We start from the raw sequence: 18,877 nt of genomic DNA, 5'->3' as shown, positions 1-18,877 counted from the left end.
CAGAGTGGTTATCTGCTGCTACCCCATCAATCTGGAAGCTTTCTTCAGTTAAGTGCTCCATGAAATCTCCCCATGTACCCATCTGCCTCTGAATTCCTCCTCTCAGGAACAGAAATCCAGCACTTCAAATGAACTGTTCCAGGTTTGCTCAGGAAAACACACAGGGTAAAACCTACATTCTACCCTCTATAAGACATACTCTACCTGTTCATTGTTTTTTTGAGTTGGAAGTGACCTTAAAAGATCATCTAGTTCCAACCCCCTGCCATGGGCAGGGTCACCTCCCACACAACCATGTTGCCTCAAGCCCCATTCAACCTGGCCTTGAACACCTTCAGTGATGGGGCAGCCACAGCTTCTCTGGATAGCCCATATCTCTGAAGCCTTTGAAGAATAAGGAGCTGTCACCATGTGGCCAAGGGGATGCCTTAAAATATTAAATTTTTTTGCCTTGAAATTTTTTTTGATGTTATTCTTGTTCAGTACAAACAAGTTACTGGTGATATGTTAAAAGGCAGCTGGAGAACAGTGCATTCACAGTAGAAAGCTACAAAACATACAAAGTAAAAACAAAATCAGATTTCTATTTCTTTAAAATAGACTCCAAAAGAATGTCTTTTACTGGCAATTCTTTGGGATTTGAGAAATTAGGTAAAAAGGCTGTTGCAAACTAGTACTGGTTGACAAACAGCCAAATAAACAAGTGTGGGATCAAGAAACACAGTTTTTGCTTTTAGTATTTCTTTCCCAGACCTATTTTATTTTTTCACACAATTACAAGATTTTGATTCCCACACACCTTACTGATTGTAGGAAATGAAACCATGAGTGCTTAGACCTAGTCTTTCTTCACACCAACTATCCAAACATTTTATTTCTGACCTAGCACTGAAGTACTCAGTAAAGCAAAACTCAAAGGTCCCCCAACCTAGTTACTGTTTCCCCAGAGTCCTCATAAAAATGATAAGCCTTTGTAAGAACCATTTCAGTTAAAAGGTCTTAAGAAAAAAGTTACAACAAAGGAAAAAAAAAATTATATCAGCTGGTGCATTTCAGAAAAAACCCCTGATGTTTAATTTTCCATGGGAAATCATTCTGCAAGTCAAGGATTCAAATCTTGCAATCTATCTTTGCACCTCAGTTCAAGTATACATTGCTTACTGCAGGTGCAAGAAGTCCAATGCACTACATTTTCTACTTATCACTACATTAAGATTATTCAAGTGGGTGTGCCTTTTGTTCACTGGTTTTAAAGAACTGACTTCCTAAATACCATTCCAAAAAATAGCATCATTGTTCTTCCCTACACCGAAGCAGCATTTTTAACAAGAGGTACAGTCAGTAAAAAAGAAATTGAAATTTTCAGTGAGCAGCTCCTCCATGTGCCTACATTTCAAACCTCTTCCCACATCCTACCCCTCCTCGCATAGCTAAGATCCCTGTACATCCAGCCAAGTGAACACACCACTGGTTTTCCAGAGAAGCCTGCTGTCAGCTGACCTTCTTCATGCTTTGCCAAGCAGCCCCTAAGTCCATCAGCTGCATTGCCATGCAGTCCCCAGGTGCCACATCACACACCTATTGCCGCACAATGCATCACATCCTCATTTCACAGGCAGCTCAACTGGAGCGCTCCTTCTCCTCAAAGAGCCCCTGCACACTCCCCACGCCACGTCACACAGGTGGAGCTTCAGTTTCAGCATTAATTCATCCTGCTTTGTGTGACACATACATTACCACTTGGGTCAGTTCTCCTCTTGAGGGAACATAACCATCTGTACCATTGTAAGCAACAAAGCCTGTTCCCTCCAACACTTCCAAAAAAACCCGTGTTTTTTGAAGACCTGATTTCACCCAGCTTTTCCTAGATGCTACCAGACAATTTGCAAGAGCCTTTCACCTCATGTTCCCCTGCACAGGCAGAAGGGTCTTCCAATGTGTACTCCTGAAGCCCTAAAGCTTCATGCAAATAAAGGCATGTAACATCAGCCTTCCCACTTGTGCCTCTTGTGACTGCAAACCCAAATTTGATTAAAGAAGAAGCTACAAATCAAATGCTATCAGTTGTTTAATTTGCTTTAAAGCATAACAACAAATATGAGCACTTAAAACTGTCTCAGAAATATGGACATGGGTAATTCTGCCTCCTGAATCTCTAACACCCTGCAACCTAGTAATTACACAAACTAATCTGTACTTTCTTCGTGAAATATCCTCTGTGTAAAATCCCTCCCAAACAACTGGCTAAATCAGACAAAACATGCTATGAACAGGTAGCTAATTTGAGATTCAGATAGAAGAAGAGAAAAGAATTTATTTTCACCGTTTCATAGGAATTAGCAGCAAGCAAATCATACATGAATGAAAAGTGTTCCTATCATTTTGAGTTTTCCACTTACATAACAGCATGTACTGAGCAACAGGTTGGACAAGTCTTATCTGCACAGTAAGGACAAAGTAGGAACAGAAAGAGATTAGCAATGTTTGTAGAAAAGATCTGCTTATACGCTGAAAAGCTTTTTTAAAAATCTTTCCTGCACTTTCTGCCAGACTAATTATTCCAGAAGTATTTCCGAATTTTTCCACCTACACACACGAGCACCTGCTGATTTTCCTACTGTTTGTAACTGTTGTTCAATTTCATTAAGAGGTGCACATGCTCTGTATCTGAGTACCTCTCTATGCTGGACTTTCAAACTGCAATCGAATCCTTGGCCTGATGTCTCTATAACAAAGCACCTCATTGTCATTCAAAAGGACTTGGAAAGTGTTCAAACTATGCAAGAGCAATAATCCATGACAGGGTGCATTAGGCAGGTACTGATGCATGCCTAATGCACACTGCAAAGCACATGCAGCTCCAAAATACACTCTGAAGTATCTTTTCTTTTTCCTGCTTTCTAAAAATATTTACATGCTGTTCCTTTACACAAGCTCTTACTTTTAGCTCCTACAAAAAGTTACTCCTTCAAGAGAATAATAAAATAGCCACGCTTCTCTCCTTGGATGCTGAATACATTTATTCCACAGCTTTCTGATTTCCCAATTTTTAAAAAAAGCAAATAAAAAAAATCCTTGCATTATCTGAACCTCTATTTGAAAAGCTGCTCTCTCTCCTTTGGTATTGGAAGTGGGATGAGAAAGAGCTCACTGCTCAGCTTGACCACCCTTAGCAACACTTGGGTGCAGGCAGTGGGAACATCTCACCGGCTCGGAGCAAAAGCAACAGCCAGCTCCAGTTCCCACGGGACAGCAGCGTGGGTTTGGCAGCACTGAGACCCACTGCAAACACTGGAAATCTCTCCCACTTGCTCGGTGTGGGCATGGCACTTGGCCTGTGCGCACAAGAGGCAGACGTAGGCACGTGGGATGGCCCCAACGTGCAAAGAAAGGCCTGAGGGACAGAGGAGCTGCAGGCAGGTCAAGTCAGGTGTCCCTGTTCCTAGGCAGCAGAGGGAAACCATGCAGTAAATCATGGGAAAGGGGAGTGCTGGTGGGAACCAGCAAGGCCACTTTCAAAACACTTACCTTGCCTCCCTGAGCAGCACGTGCTCTTGGAGCACATATTTATTCCCTGATAACCCTGCTCTGGGGTGCACACAGCTGTACACAGAATCAACTGCCTGCCCAGTACCAACCTAATCTTGAGTTACCTGATGCTGCCTAACCTAGGTGAGATATCCAAAGGATGGACACAGCTTCTGTAAGGACTAACGTGTTTTGAAAGGCTTGCACAGGTACCAAAATACCATGATGTCAATTATCACATCTCCTCTGCTGCTTAAAAACACGAGGTATTTTTTGTGAACCACGTCACACAGCAAATGCCATGATTTTTACAGGGAGGCAGAAGGACAATGCATTTTCTAGCTGAAATGGCAAACTACTACATACCAGGAGTTATCTGCCAATAATTGGGCAATGTGCTGATTAACACTTTTTCTGGGTTGCCTAAGGACAGTGCATGCATGAGTATCTCGCCACTATTAATTAATCGTTCTTTGTGTATTTATCCTGGTAGAATTTACGTGTCCCACACAGTGAATACCCTGAATGAGGCAATTTCTACCTCCAAAAGTACTTACTATTGTCAGTTTATTCGCCCTGCTTAGCCTGATGCACAGATTGGCAATAAATCATCGCTCTTAGCAGCTGAAGTATTTAGTGTCTTTCATTCAATATCCTTTCCTCCCCACTGTCCCCCCTGCAAGTACAGTAATCGTGTGCTGAACAGTCATTTACAGGACTGCAATTAAGAGATTATTCCATTAGGCTTTGTATTTCCATCCGGCTTTGCGTTTCCATTAAAAGCACTTCGTTAAACAATTGAGCAACCAAACCTAATGCAACCACAGGAGTCTCCCCAGCAGATGCCTGTCAGGCAGAGCCCCTGGGAAGCAGCCCAGGAGAAGCAGGCAGTGCTCATGGCTCAACACACACCCTCCTCTCCTGCAGGGTCCCAAAACCAAGGACAGGACAGGTAGCACAACTATGTAAGCAATGGAGGAGTTGACTGCCTGCCAGAAGTTTGGGTAAAACTGAGGAAGAGTCACTAGCTAGACATCTAAGTGTGGGATGAGTTCCTCTGTAAACACAGCATTGGTGTTCATGCCTCCAAGAACACAGTAAGAAACGTCTAGGAAGTTTTACTTCTGTAAAAAGCAACCACGCATGAAGGCTCAGGAATTCAAGTATTCCAGAAAACTCCAGTGTTTGTGCAGCCTCGGTCTGTACATTTACCACCCATCAAAAGAAACGTGGCCAGCAGGTCAAGGGAGGGGATTCTGCCCCTCTGCTCTCAAGGCCCCACTTGGAGTACTATGTCCAATTCTGGAGCCCTCAACTCAAGAAGGACATGGAGCTCCCGGAGAGAGTCCAGAGAAGGAACACGAAGATCATCTGAGGGCTGGAGCAGCTCTGCTTTGGAGACAGGCTGAGAGACCTACTGTTCAGCCTGGAGAAGAGAAGGCCCCTGAGGGACCTTTTGGTAGCCTTCCAGTGCCTAAGGGGCTACAGGAAAGCTGGGGACAAACGTTCAACCAGAGTTTAGTGACAGGACAAGGAGTAATGGTTTTAAACTTGAGGAGGGGAAATTTAGGTTAGACATCAGGAAGAAATTCTTCACCATGAGGGCAGTCAAGGCACTGGAACAGGCTGCCCAGGGAGGTTGTGGATGCCCCCTCTCTGAAGGTGTTCAAGGCCAGGTTCTACAACCTGGTGTAACGGGAGATGTCCCTGCCCAATCAGAGGGGCTAGAACCTGATTATCTTTCAGATCTCTTTCCAACCTTAACCATTCTATGATTCCATTATTCTAAATGAGGAAGATGCTCTTCCCCAGATCTCAGCAGGAAGCGTGGAGCACCTGCGTTCATGGAGTGAACAGACATTAGATCCAACCCCTGCAAATGGAAGTTAGAGAGGAAGGTCAACTTTAGTCATATTCAAAATATGCCTGTCACAGCTGTGCAAACATACAGTCACATCACAGCAACTCTCCTCTGCATCTTCAAGGAGCAAAGCCTGACAGCCAAGGGGTAAAAGGCAACTAGTTACTTGTTAGTTATCTTACAGCTCTTCTGTATCATTGGATTCCAGACTCTGTATCATTTTGTTTCCAATTTTAACCTCCTGAGGGACTGGTATCTTTCCAAGACTGCTCTTAACCAGCTGGTCTTTGGTCTGGGGAAATTACCACAGGAAGTCACATCTGCCCAGACAATAAATGGTGGTGATTTTGTGCCAAGCTTGTGACCAAGGCTGGAAAATTACACCAAAGAGCTGCAGGAATACATGGGAGGAGTTTCACCGGGCATATGCCTAATTTAATCCACTCAGCTGTGACTCAGGATGTCTTCCAAGGATACACTCACTGCTTTCTCTGTAAAGGCCATCAAAGCCTTTGCCCTCATGAGTATTTTCATGGTAACAGCCAAGGGCCTCTTCCAGTGCCTGTTCCCAGCGCCACAGTGACAACAAGCAGTTGGGAAGGATCATTAATCAGCACCATATCACTCCCTGGGGTTCCTCAACCCCTGCCCTCCCACACATGTTCCCAATGACACTTAGTCATTGCCCTCACTAGAAGACAGGAGGCCTGTGCTTTGCTCTCCAAGTGACCAAGCAGATACCCTGCAGCAAACACTGCATCAAACTTCCAAAGAAGATTTTGAAGTCTTCCACACAGGCTGCTGCATTTTCCCCTCACCCCATGATTCAGTCTGCCCAGACCTATGTCCAGTGTCAAGCCTCTGGATCAACCTGCTTCCAGTCAGACAGCTTCCTGCGTCACCACAGGGACACACTTCCTCTGGGTTGCTTCATCTCTCTGTAGTCTCTTGCTGTCTCAGAGATTCATTAATGAAGCATCCACAAACACAATGAATAACAACTCCAACACCAGCTAACACCTCAAACAACTCAAGATACACCCAGCCAAGTCATCCATAGAAAGCTAGGTATTTTCACAAAAACGCAAGGTAATAATAATTGAAATAGTTTAAAATAAAATTAAAAAAAAAAAAAGCCAGAGCATAACTAAATCTCCCTAAAATCTCAGCACACACTTCCTAATTAATTCTGTATCTTGTCCACCTTAATCATTTGCTTAGTTGTTGCAGTTATTAAACACACAACCACAAAAGAGTAAATGTTTTGCACATATCTATGTCTGGGAGCCACCAGAAAAATGGCAGAAAGGCAAGACTAGAGGGTGTCACTATTTGAGCATTTTCCTATTCCTCCCAAAACTTCCCTTTTAACCATCCTTAGAATGACTCTTAGAATCCTTCCCAGCCAGAGCATATTGTGCCTTAGCCCCACATTTTTTTTATTTAACACAGCTCTGCTCAGAAATATGACCTTGTAGCAATACACACAACAGAGAAAGAACAAAGGAAATCATAAGGTTAAATACCTCTCCCCTCTCCTACATCTCTCTTTCTCTCTGTCATGCACATATGTAGAAGTCATTCCCCAATTTCAAGCCGGGAATCAAGAACCCATTTTGAGCACCTGCTTATACACACACCAAAACCATCCTCAGTGTAAAAGCTCCAGGTCAAGAAGTCACAAGCTCAAGCGTGGCTCCAGCTCTTTAACAGGAATGCAAATGCTTTCTTGAATTGGACTTGAAAGCTTCGAGCCAAAGGAAACTAGAAAACCAGATACTGGTCCAAATTCCTCCTTTCACTGAAGTAGTTAATTACCTTATAGTATACACTTTAAGACTCTCAAAAGCTGTGGAGGGAACAGAGCTTACACGCTGAAGGGTACAATTTGGCCCCAAATAATGAGGTTCATGGAGCGTCGCGAGCCGACAATGTCACTAGCGGGCCACGTGCCCCATTAATCTCCTCCTAGGGGTTCCATCGTAGTGGATCCATTCTCCACGTGGAGAAAAACCCAGAGGAATCCATGTGCTTCAGAGTAGCAGCTGTAACAGAACCCTGAACATCCACCCTGCTGGGCCCTGGCCTGTCACCTCTCCCTGCTGCCTCAGCTTCCAGTACACCCTTGGCAGGCCAAACTGCCACAAATCATTCCAACCCTCTGGTTTCCTGCTCTCCACTAGGACTGCTGCGCGTCAGCAGGACCCGAGATCCAAAGAGCAAAGCCATAACCCCAAATTTTAGGGAAGCAAAATTCCAGCTCTTTGAGGACTTAGTCAGTAGGACCCCCGGGAAACAGTCCTCAGGGACAAAGGAGCAGAACAGAGCTGGCAGGTCTTCAAGGATGCTTTCCATAGAGAGCAAGAAATGGCAACCCCCAGGTGTAAGAAATCTGGCAAGAGACCAGCATGGATGAGGTCAGACCTCGTGGTCAGACTAAAGGGTCAGAAGGAACTGCACAGGCAGTGAAAGCAGGAACAGGTATCTTGGGAAGAATACAAAGACACTGCCTGGTTGTGTAGGGATGAGGTCAGGAAGGCCAAGGCACAGCTGGAGCTGAACTTGGCAAGGGATGCACAGAATAACAAGAAGGGCTTTGGCAGGTATGTCAGCCTGAAAATGAAGGTCAAACAAAGCGTCCCCCCTCCACTGAGAAAGACTTGCAAACTGGTAACCACGGACAAGGAGAAGGCTGAGGTCCTCAACAACTAGGAGACAGAAAAATACTGACCAAACAGAACCAAGTAATTATTTGCTTGGTAGACTGTTTATACACAATAGCCTTTAAAGTTGCTACACTCAAGTGGACATAGCTTATATCAATCTCATCTGTACGTTCCCATCATTAGGCTGAGAGGGGAGAAGATGGCCCATTTTCAAGGAAGCAGTTTTTTAAAAGGGAAACCACTGACTTGATATTTCATCAATGTAAAAAGGAACAGCGAAGTAAATAATAATTTTCCCATTATTTCCTCTGTTCCTAAGTTGCACACTTTTTTACCTGCCCCATGACACCCCTCGGCCACCAAATTAACAGCTAGAAAACAATGGACCCTAGAAAAAATTAAAGGATGAAAAATGCAGAAATCCATAAAAAAAAAAAAAAAAAAAAGGAAAAGATGGAGTTGGGACACAGAAAGAAAACCATTTTCTTCACAATACCTTATTTTATACAGCATTTCTACCTGAGTTTTTCATGGGGAGGGGGGGAATGTTTTTAAATAGGACTTTTGAGTTTTGCTATAGCTGAAAGAGAGACTTATTCTTCCCCCCTTCCTGTTTTGGCTACCACAAATGATTACTGCCAAGACAGAAAGCTACAGGAATAATCACACTTGAGGAATCTGAATGGAAATGATACTGAATGCAAGACCTCTAAGTAAGACACCACGTGCTCCATACGTGTCTCTTCACAATGAAGTAGTAGCACAGCTACCAACTCAGTCCTTAGGATAAGGACTGAAACAACTGTATTTGGCCACAAAATGACAGAAGGTTCAGCCCACAGGACAGAATGTCAACTAAATGTTTATTAGATTTCAAAATTAACCCAGATCACATTGGGCTTTATAAGAATTCTAGGACAGGGTAGGGGGTTTTGTGTGTGATTTTCTTCGGTTTAGGGCGTTTCGTTTTTAAATAGCACAGTACCTATGTTTTCATGATAAATCCTCTTACAAGTTGTTCCAATAGCCAAACAACATCAACACACATCAACACAGCTGCCAAAACAGAGTCTGAGAAGGTTCTGGTTGCAATTATCAGATGGTGTTAGAATTACAAACTGCTTTATTTAAGAACTACAGAAAGAAAGAGTTCTAGCTGTGAAACACAGTGCTAGACCACACCAGCTGTCTACGTTGTAAGAGAAAGAAACAGTAACAGGCTCCCTGCTCATCAATTCAGTATGTCCCTCCAAAGACACATGAAATTGATGTGGAATGAAAGAAACCTATCTACTGTAGGTCAGTTTGTTCAGTTTACTTAACTGACTTGGAAAGAAAACATACTTTCCAAACCATTAGGAACCAGACTGACTCACATTTATCTATCTATTTCATCTATCCACTTTAATCTAGTGTGGTCCCCCGATGAGCCAGCATAGTGCCCTTGTGGCAAAGAAGGCAAATGGAGTCCTGGGCTGCATAAGGAAAAGTGTGGCCAGCAGGTTGAGAGACGTCATTCTGCCCCTCTGCTCTGCCCTGGTGAGGCCACATCTGGAGAACTTGATCCAGTTCTGGGCTCCCCAGTTCAAGAGAGACAGGGAATTGCTGGAGAGAGTCCAGTGGAGGGCAACAACTTATTAGGGGATGGAAGCATCTCCCTTATAAGGAGAGGCTGAGAGAGCTGGAACTGTTCAGCTTGGAGAAGAGAAGGCTGAGGGGAGAACTTATTGATGCCTGCAAGTATCTACAGGACGGGTGCAAAGAGGACAGAGCCAGACTCTTGTCAGTAGTTCCCAGTTACAGGGCACAAGCTGGAATATGGGAAGTGCCATTTAAATATGAGGAAAAGCTTCTTTACAGTGAGGGTGACAGAGCACTGGGACAGGCTGCCCAGGGAGGTTGTGGAGCCCCCTTCTCTGAAGCCATTCCAAACCCACCTGGGTGCAGTCTTCAGAGGGAAAGTCTAGGCTTTGCTGAAAATAAAACTGTTGATTTTTTTTTCTTCTCCTTTCCCAAATCCAACTCCTCACCACAAACTAGCTAGGCTGTCTTCTAGGCACAATTCCATGTATCTGCATAGAAAGTCCTTGATCAAAAAAATGAGTTTACTCTTGCACCAAAGGCTGCAGTCTGTAGATAAAATGTATAGCCATTCCCAATCAAACCTTAAAAACACCTTTGTATGACGTTATTTATTTTTGTGAGAGATCAATTTAAGCTAGTAACTCTCCTTTCAGCTCTTGCTACTAGTGATTCCCTAGTAAGCTGCAAAACTGCTCAATACAAACACTGGTATCCTGCTAATAAATTAAAAAATTATTCCCCCCCCCGATTAAACGTACTGGATTATGTGCCAAAAATAACGGAGGTTTCCATAGGTCATTTTTAGAAAAAACTCTTAAACATCTGTTCCAGCTAGGTAGAACACCTTTAAAGCATTATTGGTATCATCCATGTTCTCTTTCAGCTTTCTTACTTGCTATTTCTTAACTACATTGTAACTTAGGAACTCTGGGTCTTCCCAGCAGGGAATATTTTCTGCCAGATCCCTCACATATCACATCATTTTCATTCCAAAAACTGGATGACATTGAAAATTTCCTTTACTTAGAGGAACAAAAGCCATTCAAGTCTTTCTTTATCAGCATATGCTTTGAAGAGAAAAGGCTGGGAGTAGATAGATAACTGCAGAGGAAACCTTTGTGCCACTTAATTCACTAAATGACCACAAGTTTTTTTTCAAAGGTGAAATACTGAGTCACTGAATTTTTCCAAGTTGGCCAGTTTACAAAGGCTTTTTTTGGTCTATTATTTGTAATGCCTCGGTGTACAAGTCAACTGCTTTCCATGCAGTGGGAAAAAGCCCCCATGTTTCTGAATACCATATCACATTGTTTCTAAAAGCAGATGAGACTTTCTCAAGGAGCAAAACACAAGCCTACCTATTTTTCTGTCTCTCCTCAATTTGGGCACTTACACAGAATTTTCTTAAGCTCTAGACTAGCAGGGTTTCTTTCACTCTGTAGCCCCATTACACCAAGTCAGGCATTTCCTCTTAGGAAGGTCACAAACACAAGCTAAGCAAAGAAAGTCTATTACCAGTTTGCTGAAGCCAGCCCATACTAAATAGGTAACAGTTAGCAAACAGATAACAACCATAATGGTGTTCCAAAACCTCAGCCAAAGCTCCATTTAAATATTATGGGACTCAATCATATTTTTTTTGCAGAATAAAAGTTATAGCATATCATGTGTTAAAACAGAACCTCCCAAAAAAAACCCAAACGAACCAGAACCAAATACAATCACCTCACTTAAACACTAAAGATGCAACACAACAGCTTAAAATAACAGGAAAAGTAGCTGTAAAAATTATTTTTGCCAAAGGACCAGAGCAGTAACTGCATTCCTCATGTCAGACTATATTGCACTAGTAATGGAAAAAACAAGCTTCTCCAAAAGAGGCACATAGGATGAACCCAGTGATTAATGCATGAGGCATCTTGATTTTTCTAACCATAAACACAACAGGGGTTTTAGTGCTTTTTAAAATGTGTGTAGACAGAAAACTCTAGGAATAACTTTAAAAACAACATTATGAGGCAGGTGCAACATTTCAGTAAAACTGGAGACTTTCAGGCTGGACTACAGGAGCATCACGGTTCCACTGGACAGAGATGGCTGTTTTCTTCCACCAGCTAAGAGTTAACTGCTGAATGAAGCAGAGGGGTGTTGCAAGGGGTCTGCAAGGTCTCAGCAAAGAAGGGAGACATGACAGGTCAGAAGAGCTCTTTAGCCAGCACAACTTACATCCATCACTCCATACCCATCCCCCCAGAAGCCATATGTCAGGAAGAGCAGTGTTATTCACTGATACTGTGGCATTTACACTAAACTTTGGCTGGCACAATTATCTCATCTCTGCAGTATATTTGTTGCCTGTACTTTTGGCTATGCCAGCAAAATTTTTCATGGTAAACAAGGCCTGGAAGCTGCAGTAACAGACAGACATGGCAGCCATCAGGGATAGAGGCTTCTGGGGAAATGGCAATGCTACAGGAGTCTTGAAAAAAAGAAGCAAACCTCCCTGCTCCACAGCACAAGTAGCCCATGCTATCTTTCTGTTAGCACACGTTGTTTTAGCAAAGGTATGAACAAATAGGTCCCCAGACCTATTCTCAGCAGAACCACAGGCTTCCTGGCACCCAGAGAACTATTAGGACAGCATGTTCTGGCAAGGACTGTGGGGACAGGGAGAAGACAAGCATTTCCCTGAAGCACCTCTAAACTGCCAGCATATTCCTCATCTTAAAATCAGGATGATTTTTCCAAAACATCCTATTGGATATTTATTGGATCCTATTTGGAAAGGATCATTGAGAAATAGCTGTAGACCAGTTACGAGGGAGAGTTTCTAAGTTGTGATTGCAAAGATGAATTATCTGGATAATACCTTTTTAAGCACAATCTAACTGCAGAAGCACAATAATACTGGAAGCAGTTCCTCACCCCGTGCCAGCAGCTCTCCAAAGACGTAGATACCTCTTTACTGCTATACATTTTAATGATTTCTTTCAATTTCAGGTGCCAGCAGCTACCCATATGTCCAACTGCAATGCCCATACCTGAGCACAGGGAAGAGACTCTCATGCTCTCACATCCCCCAAATACACACCCCCCCCAGCAGCTAATCACTCCTGTGCTATGGAGCTGGTCATCCAGCCATGAATACATCATTTGCTGCTTTCATTACAGAACACCATATTCTATGTAATTCAAGCAAAAAACATAGTAAATAAAAAGCTACCATATGCTTATGAGCTTTCCCTTCAGTTTCTTTTTAAAAAGGGCTTTTGCTGAACTCTTCCTACTTAGGTTTTGGTAAATTGAGGACTGATATAGGGGGTTTTGTTTTTCTGTGTTGCTTTTTTTTTTTTTTTACAAGTACAAAAATTAAATCCACATTTTTTACACTTCTGACATTTAGTTTTACTGTTGTCTCTGAGGTTAAACATTAACAATTTGCTCATGGCACTCTCTAAAAATTAAAGCAAGGGCATTATTTTCTCTTGACGTAACAGGTAGCACTGGAAAAACAAAACTATGGGAAAACTAAGTCACCAGTATAACAAACACAACTAAAAATGACAAGTTTACACACTAAACAATATCTAAGCCTACACTAATCCAGAAGACAAACATCTGCATGAACCATGAAGGTGGTCTATTTGAACTTGCCTACACATCTCAACTCCACAATGCCGGAAACCACCACGAGCCGAGCAGCTCCTCAAAAGCAGTTTTGTGCCCACTCACACGCTTTCCCTCTCTGCTCCTAGAAGAATAAGGCAGCAAAAGGAAGGCACTTCTTGAAACCTGTGCAGTAAAACAAGGTGATCCAGCCTCTGCAGTGCAGAAGAGAGCTGGGGGCCAGCTCTGCACCAAGCAGCCGTCCTAGCTGAGAGGAATGATAGATGGGAAGGATTCTGTCTCTCACCACTTTCCACAGCAGCTTGATTCTGTGCAGATCTGGAATGCAACCTTTTTTTCCCAAATATGCAACTGTGGGACATCTGCTCACAGCACATGCAGTAGCTCTTGCCTGTTCCCCACCAAAGCATTCTGCTGGAGTAATGTAGATCTGTCTTACTTCACACCTATGATAACACTGCATTTTGGAGCAATATCTGTCCCACCAGTGCTACTGATGCCACCTTGTTTTTATCATGGACACAGATGAACTGCTGCAGCCAAAACTGCAACATACAACACAGTACTTTTTTCACTGTAACATAACACAAGGGAAAAAGCAAAACCTCCACACTGTGTTGAAACCTGAACAGGATGACTACCTTCCCCTCCCCATTATTTTTTTGTGAGGTTCAGATAACTCTACATTAAAGGAACTCCTCCATCATGTTGCTCGTGAGCTAGGCAGTTAACCAGCCTCTGCTCTCCCCATTAACCTGCACCTGAGCGAGGCCTCAGGAAGACACCCTGTGCTTAGTGGAGTTCTTCACTGCACTGTAGTCCATCTCACAAAGAGAAATACCTTCACATTATTCCTATGTACATTGCTGAGACAGCTTTTCTATTAGTCTATTTTAAATGGCATTTAAAAGCTTCACACCATCATTCACGAGAACCACGCTCAGAGGGAAAACGCTGAAGAGAAATTTATGCAGTTCATTAAAAACTTGTTTCCTGCTACTTGTGCTGCACCTTGCAGTTGAACTAGCAAATTATTCTCTCAAAAAAAGCAGTGAGAAGATGACTCTCTCTACAACATAGATTCCAACTCTGGAAAATTATGTGCTACAAGGAAACACTCCCTTCTATTATCAGCTCGCAGATAGCACGGCAATAGCATTTCAAAGTTTTCAAGGGTCTATTACTACTTGGAACCCCCACTGTAAATAACAAAAACCACAAGAAAACTCCACACTAAACAACAACAAACACCCTACTTGAAAAATCCACTCCTCTGTGACCATCCTCTCTTTGCTAGGGAGCTTCAGGCCTGCCCCAAAGCAATTGACTCCAGGCTCAGAATGTCCAGGCAACAAGTAACTATGAACTGAAAATTCTCAGCAATCTGCAAAACATGCCATGGATCAGCTAGGCACTTTGATCTGAAGAAAACTGGGTTATATTCCTCCAGGAGACAAGGCCAGTAGCAGCATATGAGCAAAACCAACAGGAGTTCACAGGATGTTTCAGTGTTCAATGGACAGGCAAACTCTCCACAAGACGCTGCCCGTCTTCACCTACATCAGCTGGCTGGAATGCAGCATCACCAATACTGGCCTTTGCCTGTATCAACAGAACCCACAAAACAAACAAGTTATGAAACATGTCTTTAGATCTGGCCTGGAAAGCTGTGAAACGACACAAGATCAAATCCAGCTGCATCACTCAACGTAGTGTCTCCTCAGGGAAAAGCCTCAGCATCATTCACTTCAGAAGAAACTATTTTGCTACATCGACCATGTTTTAAATGCAGATAGGGCCACATTTCACATCCACACAGCATCCCCTTTTTGTACCGAAATGAGTGGAATAGCCTCCTTGCAAGACTCTTCTGGGTTTAGCTGGTGGCTTGGGCAGGTGGAAACGGAGGCTTCCCAGAGCTGCTATCCATCATCACCCTTCCCTGCAGGGCTGACTGGGGAGAACCAGCAAGATGAGCCCAGCAGGGATGACAGCACAGCACTCAGATTTCATGCTGCTCTGACTGTGCTGCTCGAGTCACCTACGTACAAAGATTAGGAAATGGCATTCATTCTGCATACCTGCCATCATACTAATCATCACCACTAGGAAAGGCAAGCTAGACGTCAATTGGGAATTCTTAGCATCCATAACAATCAAGTGTTTATTTGTCCACCAATTGCCAAGAAAATACATGTAACCCACGGGGTCCACAGAAAATTTAAAATCATCCCCACCGGCCTCAGAAAAGCAACCTATGTTTTCAAAAGAAAGCAGCTACTCATCTACAGACCCTCAGCTTGTGAGGGCTGTAAAAGAAAAAGAAAAGAACAAAAGAGAAAAATCAACATTATACCCATAACATCAATAACTGGAAGACAGTTCTTCCACCTAATGGCTCTACATATATGCTATTTACAGCACTAGAAACTGACCGTTCTCAAACAGCTGAAACAAAAACATACCCAACTCACCATGTAACAGCTTCTTAAGATTTAGTGTTTTAAAAAAAATGTTACGGCCTCCAGCTTATCAGCTTCTCAGTCGTCATTATTACAGTTTCTAAAATGCTGAAGAGCAGCAACAGGTATGTTTTATCACCTTGTCTTCTCTACCCTTCCACCCTTCAAAACAAGGAAACCCAAATACCAGGTGAGCTGCCCAGGAAGGCAGCTCTAAAACCGAAGAAAGGAATGCAGGATTTTCTTGGAACCAAACAAGTGTCATCCCCAATGTCACATCCCTTTCACTACCCAAAACACATCAGGTGAGAAATAGCAAGGCCAAGCAGATGGAGGAGTGCCCAAAGGCCTCATACCAAGTGATACCTGCAAAACTACAGTTCTCTGTATCATATCACCTCACCAGTAATTTACTGAGCTTGCAGAAATTGCCGTTTTTACAGAGGAGTCATGAACACAAAAAGCTCAGCCATATCTTTTGCCCTAGCAGAGAGTAAACCCTCTGACATGTTTTGCCAAATGAATTCTGGAAGTGTTTGGCCTCTCAGTCCCATACAGTATAACTCCAATTATTTATTGTGAATATTAATTCATCCTTCCCTGTTCCGTAAAAGCTTCTACGCACCCAGAAAGCACAAATGTCTTGGACTGAGATGGACACCCCTGCTGACCTGTACCACCAAAGCAGAAATACCACAAGGACTAAGTGTTCTGACAAGCCTAACCTCTCTCCTGCAAGAGACTCGGTTCTGCTGCTCATCTTCACTCCCACTCTCTTTTAAATGTCTTCAAATGAGCAATAGTCAGAGATGTTAACGCCGGTTTTCGAGCATAAAGAGGTTACATTCTTCCTATGCTGAAATGCTCTTATGCAGTTTTACAGCCTCGGTGCCTCACAACATCCTGACAGCAGCAAATGCCAAGACACACCATGGAAGAGATGGAGTACAGAACGGCAGGTGCACTTCTTGTTTCCAGGCCCATCTCAAGCAGCAGGTGTGGGGGGCACGGTCCTTTCACCTACTCTGAACTATCCGGCCCCACGGCCCCCAGCCCTTGGTCCATTTTCCTCAACCTCAGTTTGAAGCACTCAACGTGTAAACCTTTGGTCACTGCACTGTCCCCCTCGTGGGTCAGGTTTGCTGACCCCAGAGCCAGCCTTGCCCTTTCTTGGCCAGGTTGCTGATCCTGGGGGGTTCTGCTGGGATCCACCTCCCACGTGCCCTCCCTGCCAGTCAATAAAAAGGCTGTGCGACCTCCAAGAGTGTCCCGTGGCCTTGGAGCCAATCCAAGGTTCAAGTCCAGCCAGCAGCACTAAGATTTATACTGTATCCTTTGCTAAGCATGTGGGTCTATTAAAGCCATGGACTGACAACACAGGCCAGTAAATCATACAAATAAGTGAGCATACATGCAAAAAAAAACCAAACAAAACAAGGCTTGAAAAATTAAACCTTTGCCTCTTTGTTGAGTGCTCCCAGTCTCCCCACATGCAAAGAGAACAGGCAGTTGGAGGTAGGGAAGAGTTAGGCTGTTAATGAAGCAATCAATCTTCCCATCCTTCCTCCCCAAACCTCAGGGCTCCGTCATTTTGCAGTTTAGAGCCATCCTACCGGTGTCAAACCTGCAGAAAAGCACCACTCTGAAAATTCCCGGCGAGTGGCAAACTTCTGCGGAGGATAAGCCACCATTTTAAGCTCTTATTTTTTTTCCTGCCTGGAGGAAAAGGGAGCACGGGGGCTGTTTGGTACGGGACTGAAAAGGAAAAAGGAGGAGTTTTTCTTTTTGGCGTTTCCAAAATAGCCATTAAAGCGTCGTTAAAGCTACAAGGCATTTAAGAGGCACCTTAAACTGGGCTGCTTCATCACGATTCAGGAAAAGCTGCCTCCCCTTTGCTGAGTGTGACACTTATTTTAGGCAGAACGCTCCACTGCCCCCCTCCCCGCCTCCAGAGCAGGCAAGTTGTTTCTTTAAAAACACAGTTTACTGATAAGTAATAAACCAAGAGGGGCATATTCGCTTAAATTTTGCTTCCTGACAGCAACTCCTTTGGATCACTACTTCGTACTCGTCTCTACGACCATTTCCCAACCACCCCCCCCCCCCAGTCCAGCAGATCTGCACACAAGCAGGCACCACCTGCTTCCATTTTACACACCCAGCTCTCGAATCCAACCTGACAGAAACCATTTACTTCTTAAAACACTGCTACAAGCAATCACAGAAACCTCCCTGCACTTCTTCCTCTGTGAGGAAAACAAACAAACAAACAAACAAACAAACAGACAAGCCCACGGGGGAGAAGAGAATCAAAGAGCTATGAACTTGTTGGATCGGGAGAGGTTTGCCAGGGAGCAATTAAGACTTGGTTTTTTTTCCTGTTAAAGGGAAGTTTATGTTGAGAGGAGAGGGCAGAACAAAACGCAGGAACAAAACGCCCCAGAAGCACTTGTCTCCAGGCACGTTTCTGCGCGAAAACCAACCGCAAACCCTGCCCGGAACAGAAGCGAGGGCATCACGAACAACACCGGGCTAGGAATAAACCTAATAAACGCCCTACCTGGACTGCGCAGCCATCGTGCGGTTCACGCTGCCCACAGCGCTCTCCCCATCAGCTGCTCCCCCGCCGCCCAGGCCTCTATCCCCCCGCCAAAGCCTCCTCTTCCATTTGCCGGCTGCCTTCCTGCCTCCGGGAATGTCACGCTGCCCCCGGCCGGCCCAGCCCCAGCTCCCCGAGCCCGGGCGGGATCGCCCTCATCCCGATGGACATCCGGGCACCCGCCCCCGCCTGCCGGCATTCCCGGCCTGCGGGAGGGAGGGCCACGCACTTCCACGAGGGGCCGGGGGGGAGCGGGGGGGGGGGCGGCACCGCAACGAGCCCGCCGGAAAGACAAAGGCTGGCTGGCAGCTTGCGAGTGTCAGCGCCGCACGCCGCCGGGCACCCGCTGCTCCTCCATGCGGGTCTCGGCCAGCGGGTCCCGCAGCAGCCCCGCAAGGTCCGCCCGCTCCCCCCCCCCCCCAGCCCCGCGCTGGTGGTACGGCCCAGCCTCCCGCAAGCGGCCCCGCGGGCCGCCCAGCCGCGCCATTGGCTGCGCGGCTCACGGCGCTGCCGCCGCAGCCAATCGCCGCGCGGGGGGGGGCGGGCCTTG

At 44.7% G+C, this 18,877-nt stretch overlaps 1 protein-coding gene across 5 annotated transcripts in view; it reads right to left on the bottom strand.

Annotated features, from left to right (window-relative positions):
- The window catches only part of AFF1 (ALF transcription elongation factor 1), a 104,765-nt gene extending 86,291 nt beyond the window's left edge, over positions 1-18,474 (bottom strand). For 3 of the 5 annotated variants that reach the window (XM_051616586.1, XM_051616590.1, XM_051616589.1), the window contains exon 1: positions 18,289-18,473. In XM_051616586.1, the coding sequence (XP_051472546.1) occupies positions 18,289-18,305 (17 nt within the window). In that variant the 5' untranslated portion in view covers positions 18,306-18,473. Of the gene's footprint in view, positions 1-18,288 lie in introns of all 5 variants that reach the window. The other 2 variants (XM_051616587.1, XM_051616588.1) reach the window with 2 other exon arrangements.
- Positions 18,475-18,877: the final 403 nt, after the last annotated feature.

The sequence above is a fragment of the Apus apus genome, chromosome 4 (genome assembly GCF_020740795.1).
Source record: "Apus apus isolate bApuApu2 chromosome 4, bApuApu2.pri.cur, whole genome shotgun sequence".
In the NCBI taxonomy this organism is placed as follows: domain Eukaryota; kingdom Metazoa; phylum Chordata; class Aves; order Apodiformes; family Apodidae; genus Apus; species Apus apus.
Note: the sequence above shows the minus strand (reverse complement) of the source record. Positions and strands in the feature narration are given on the sequence as shown.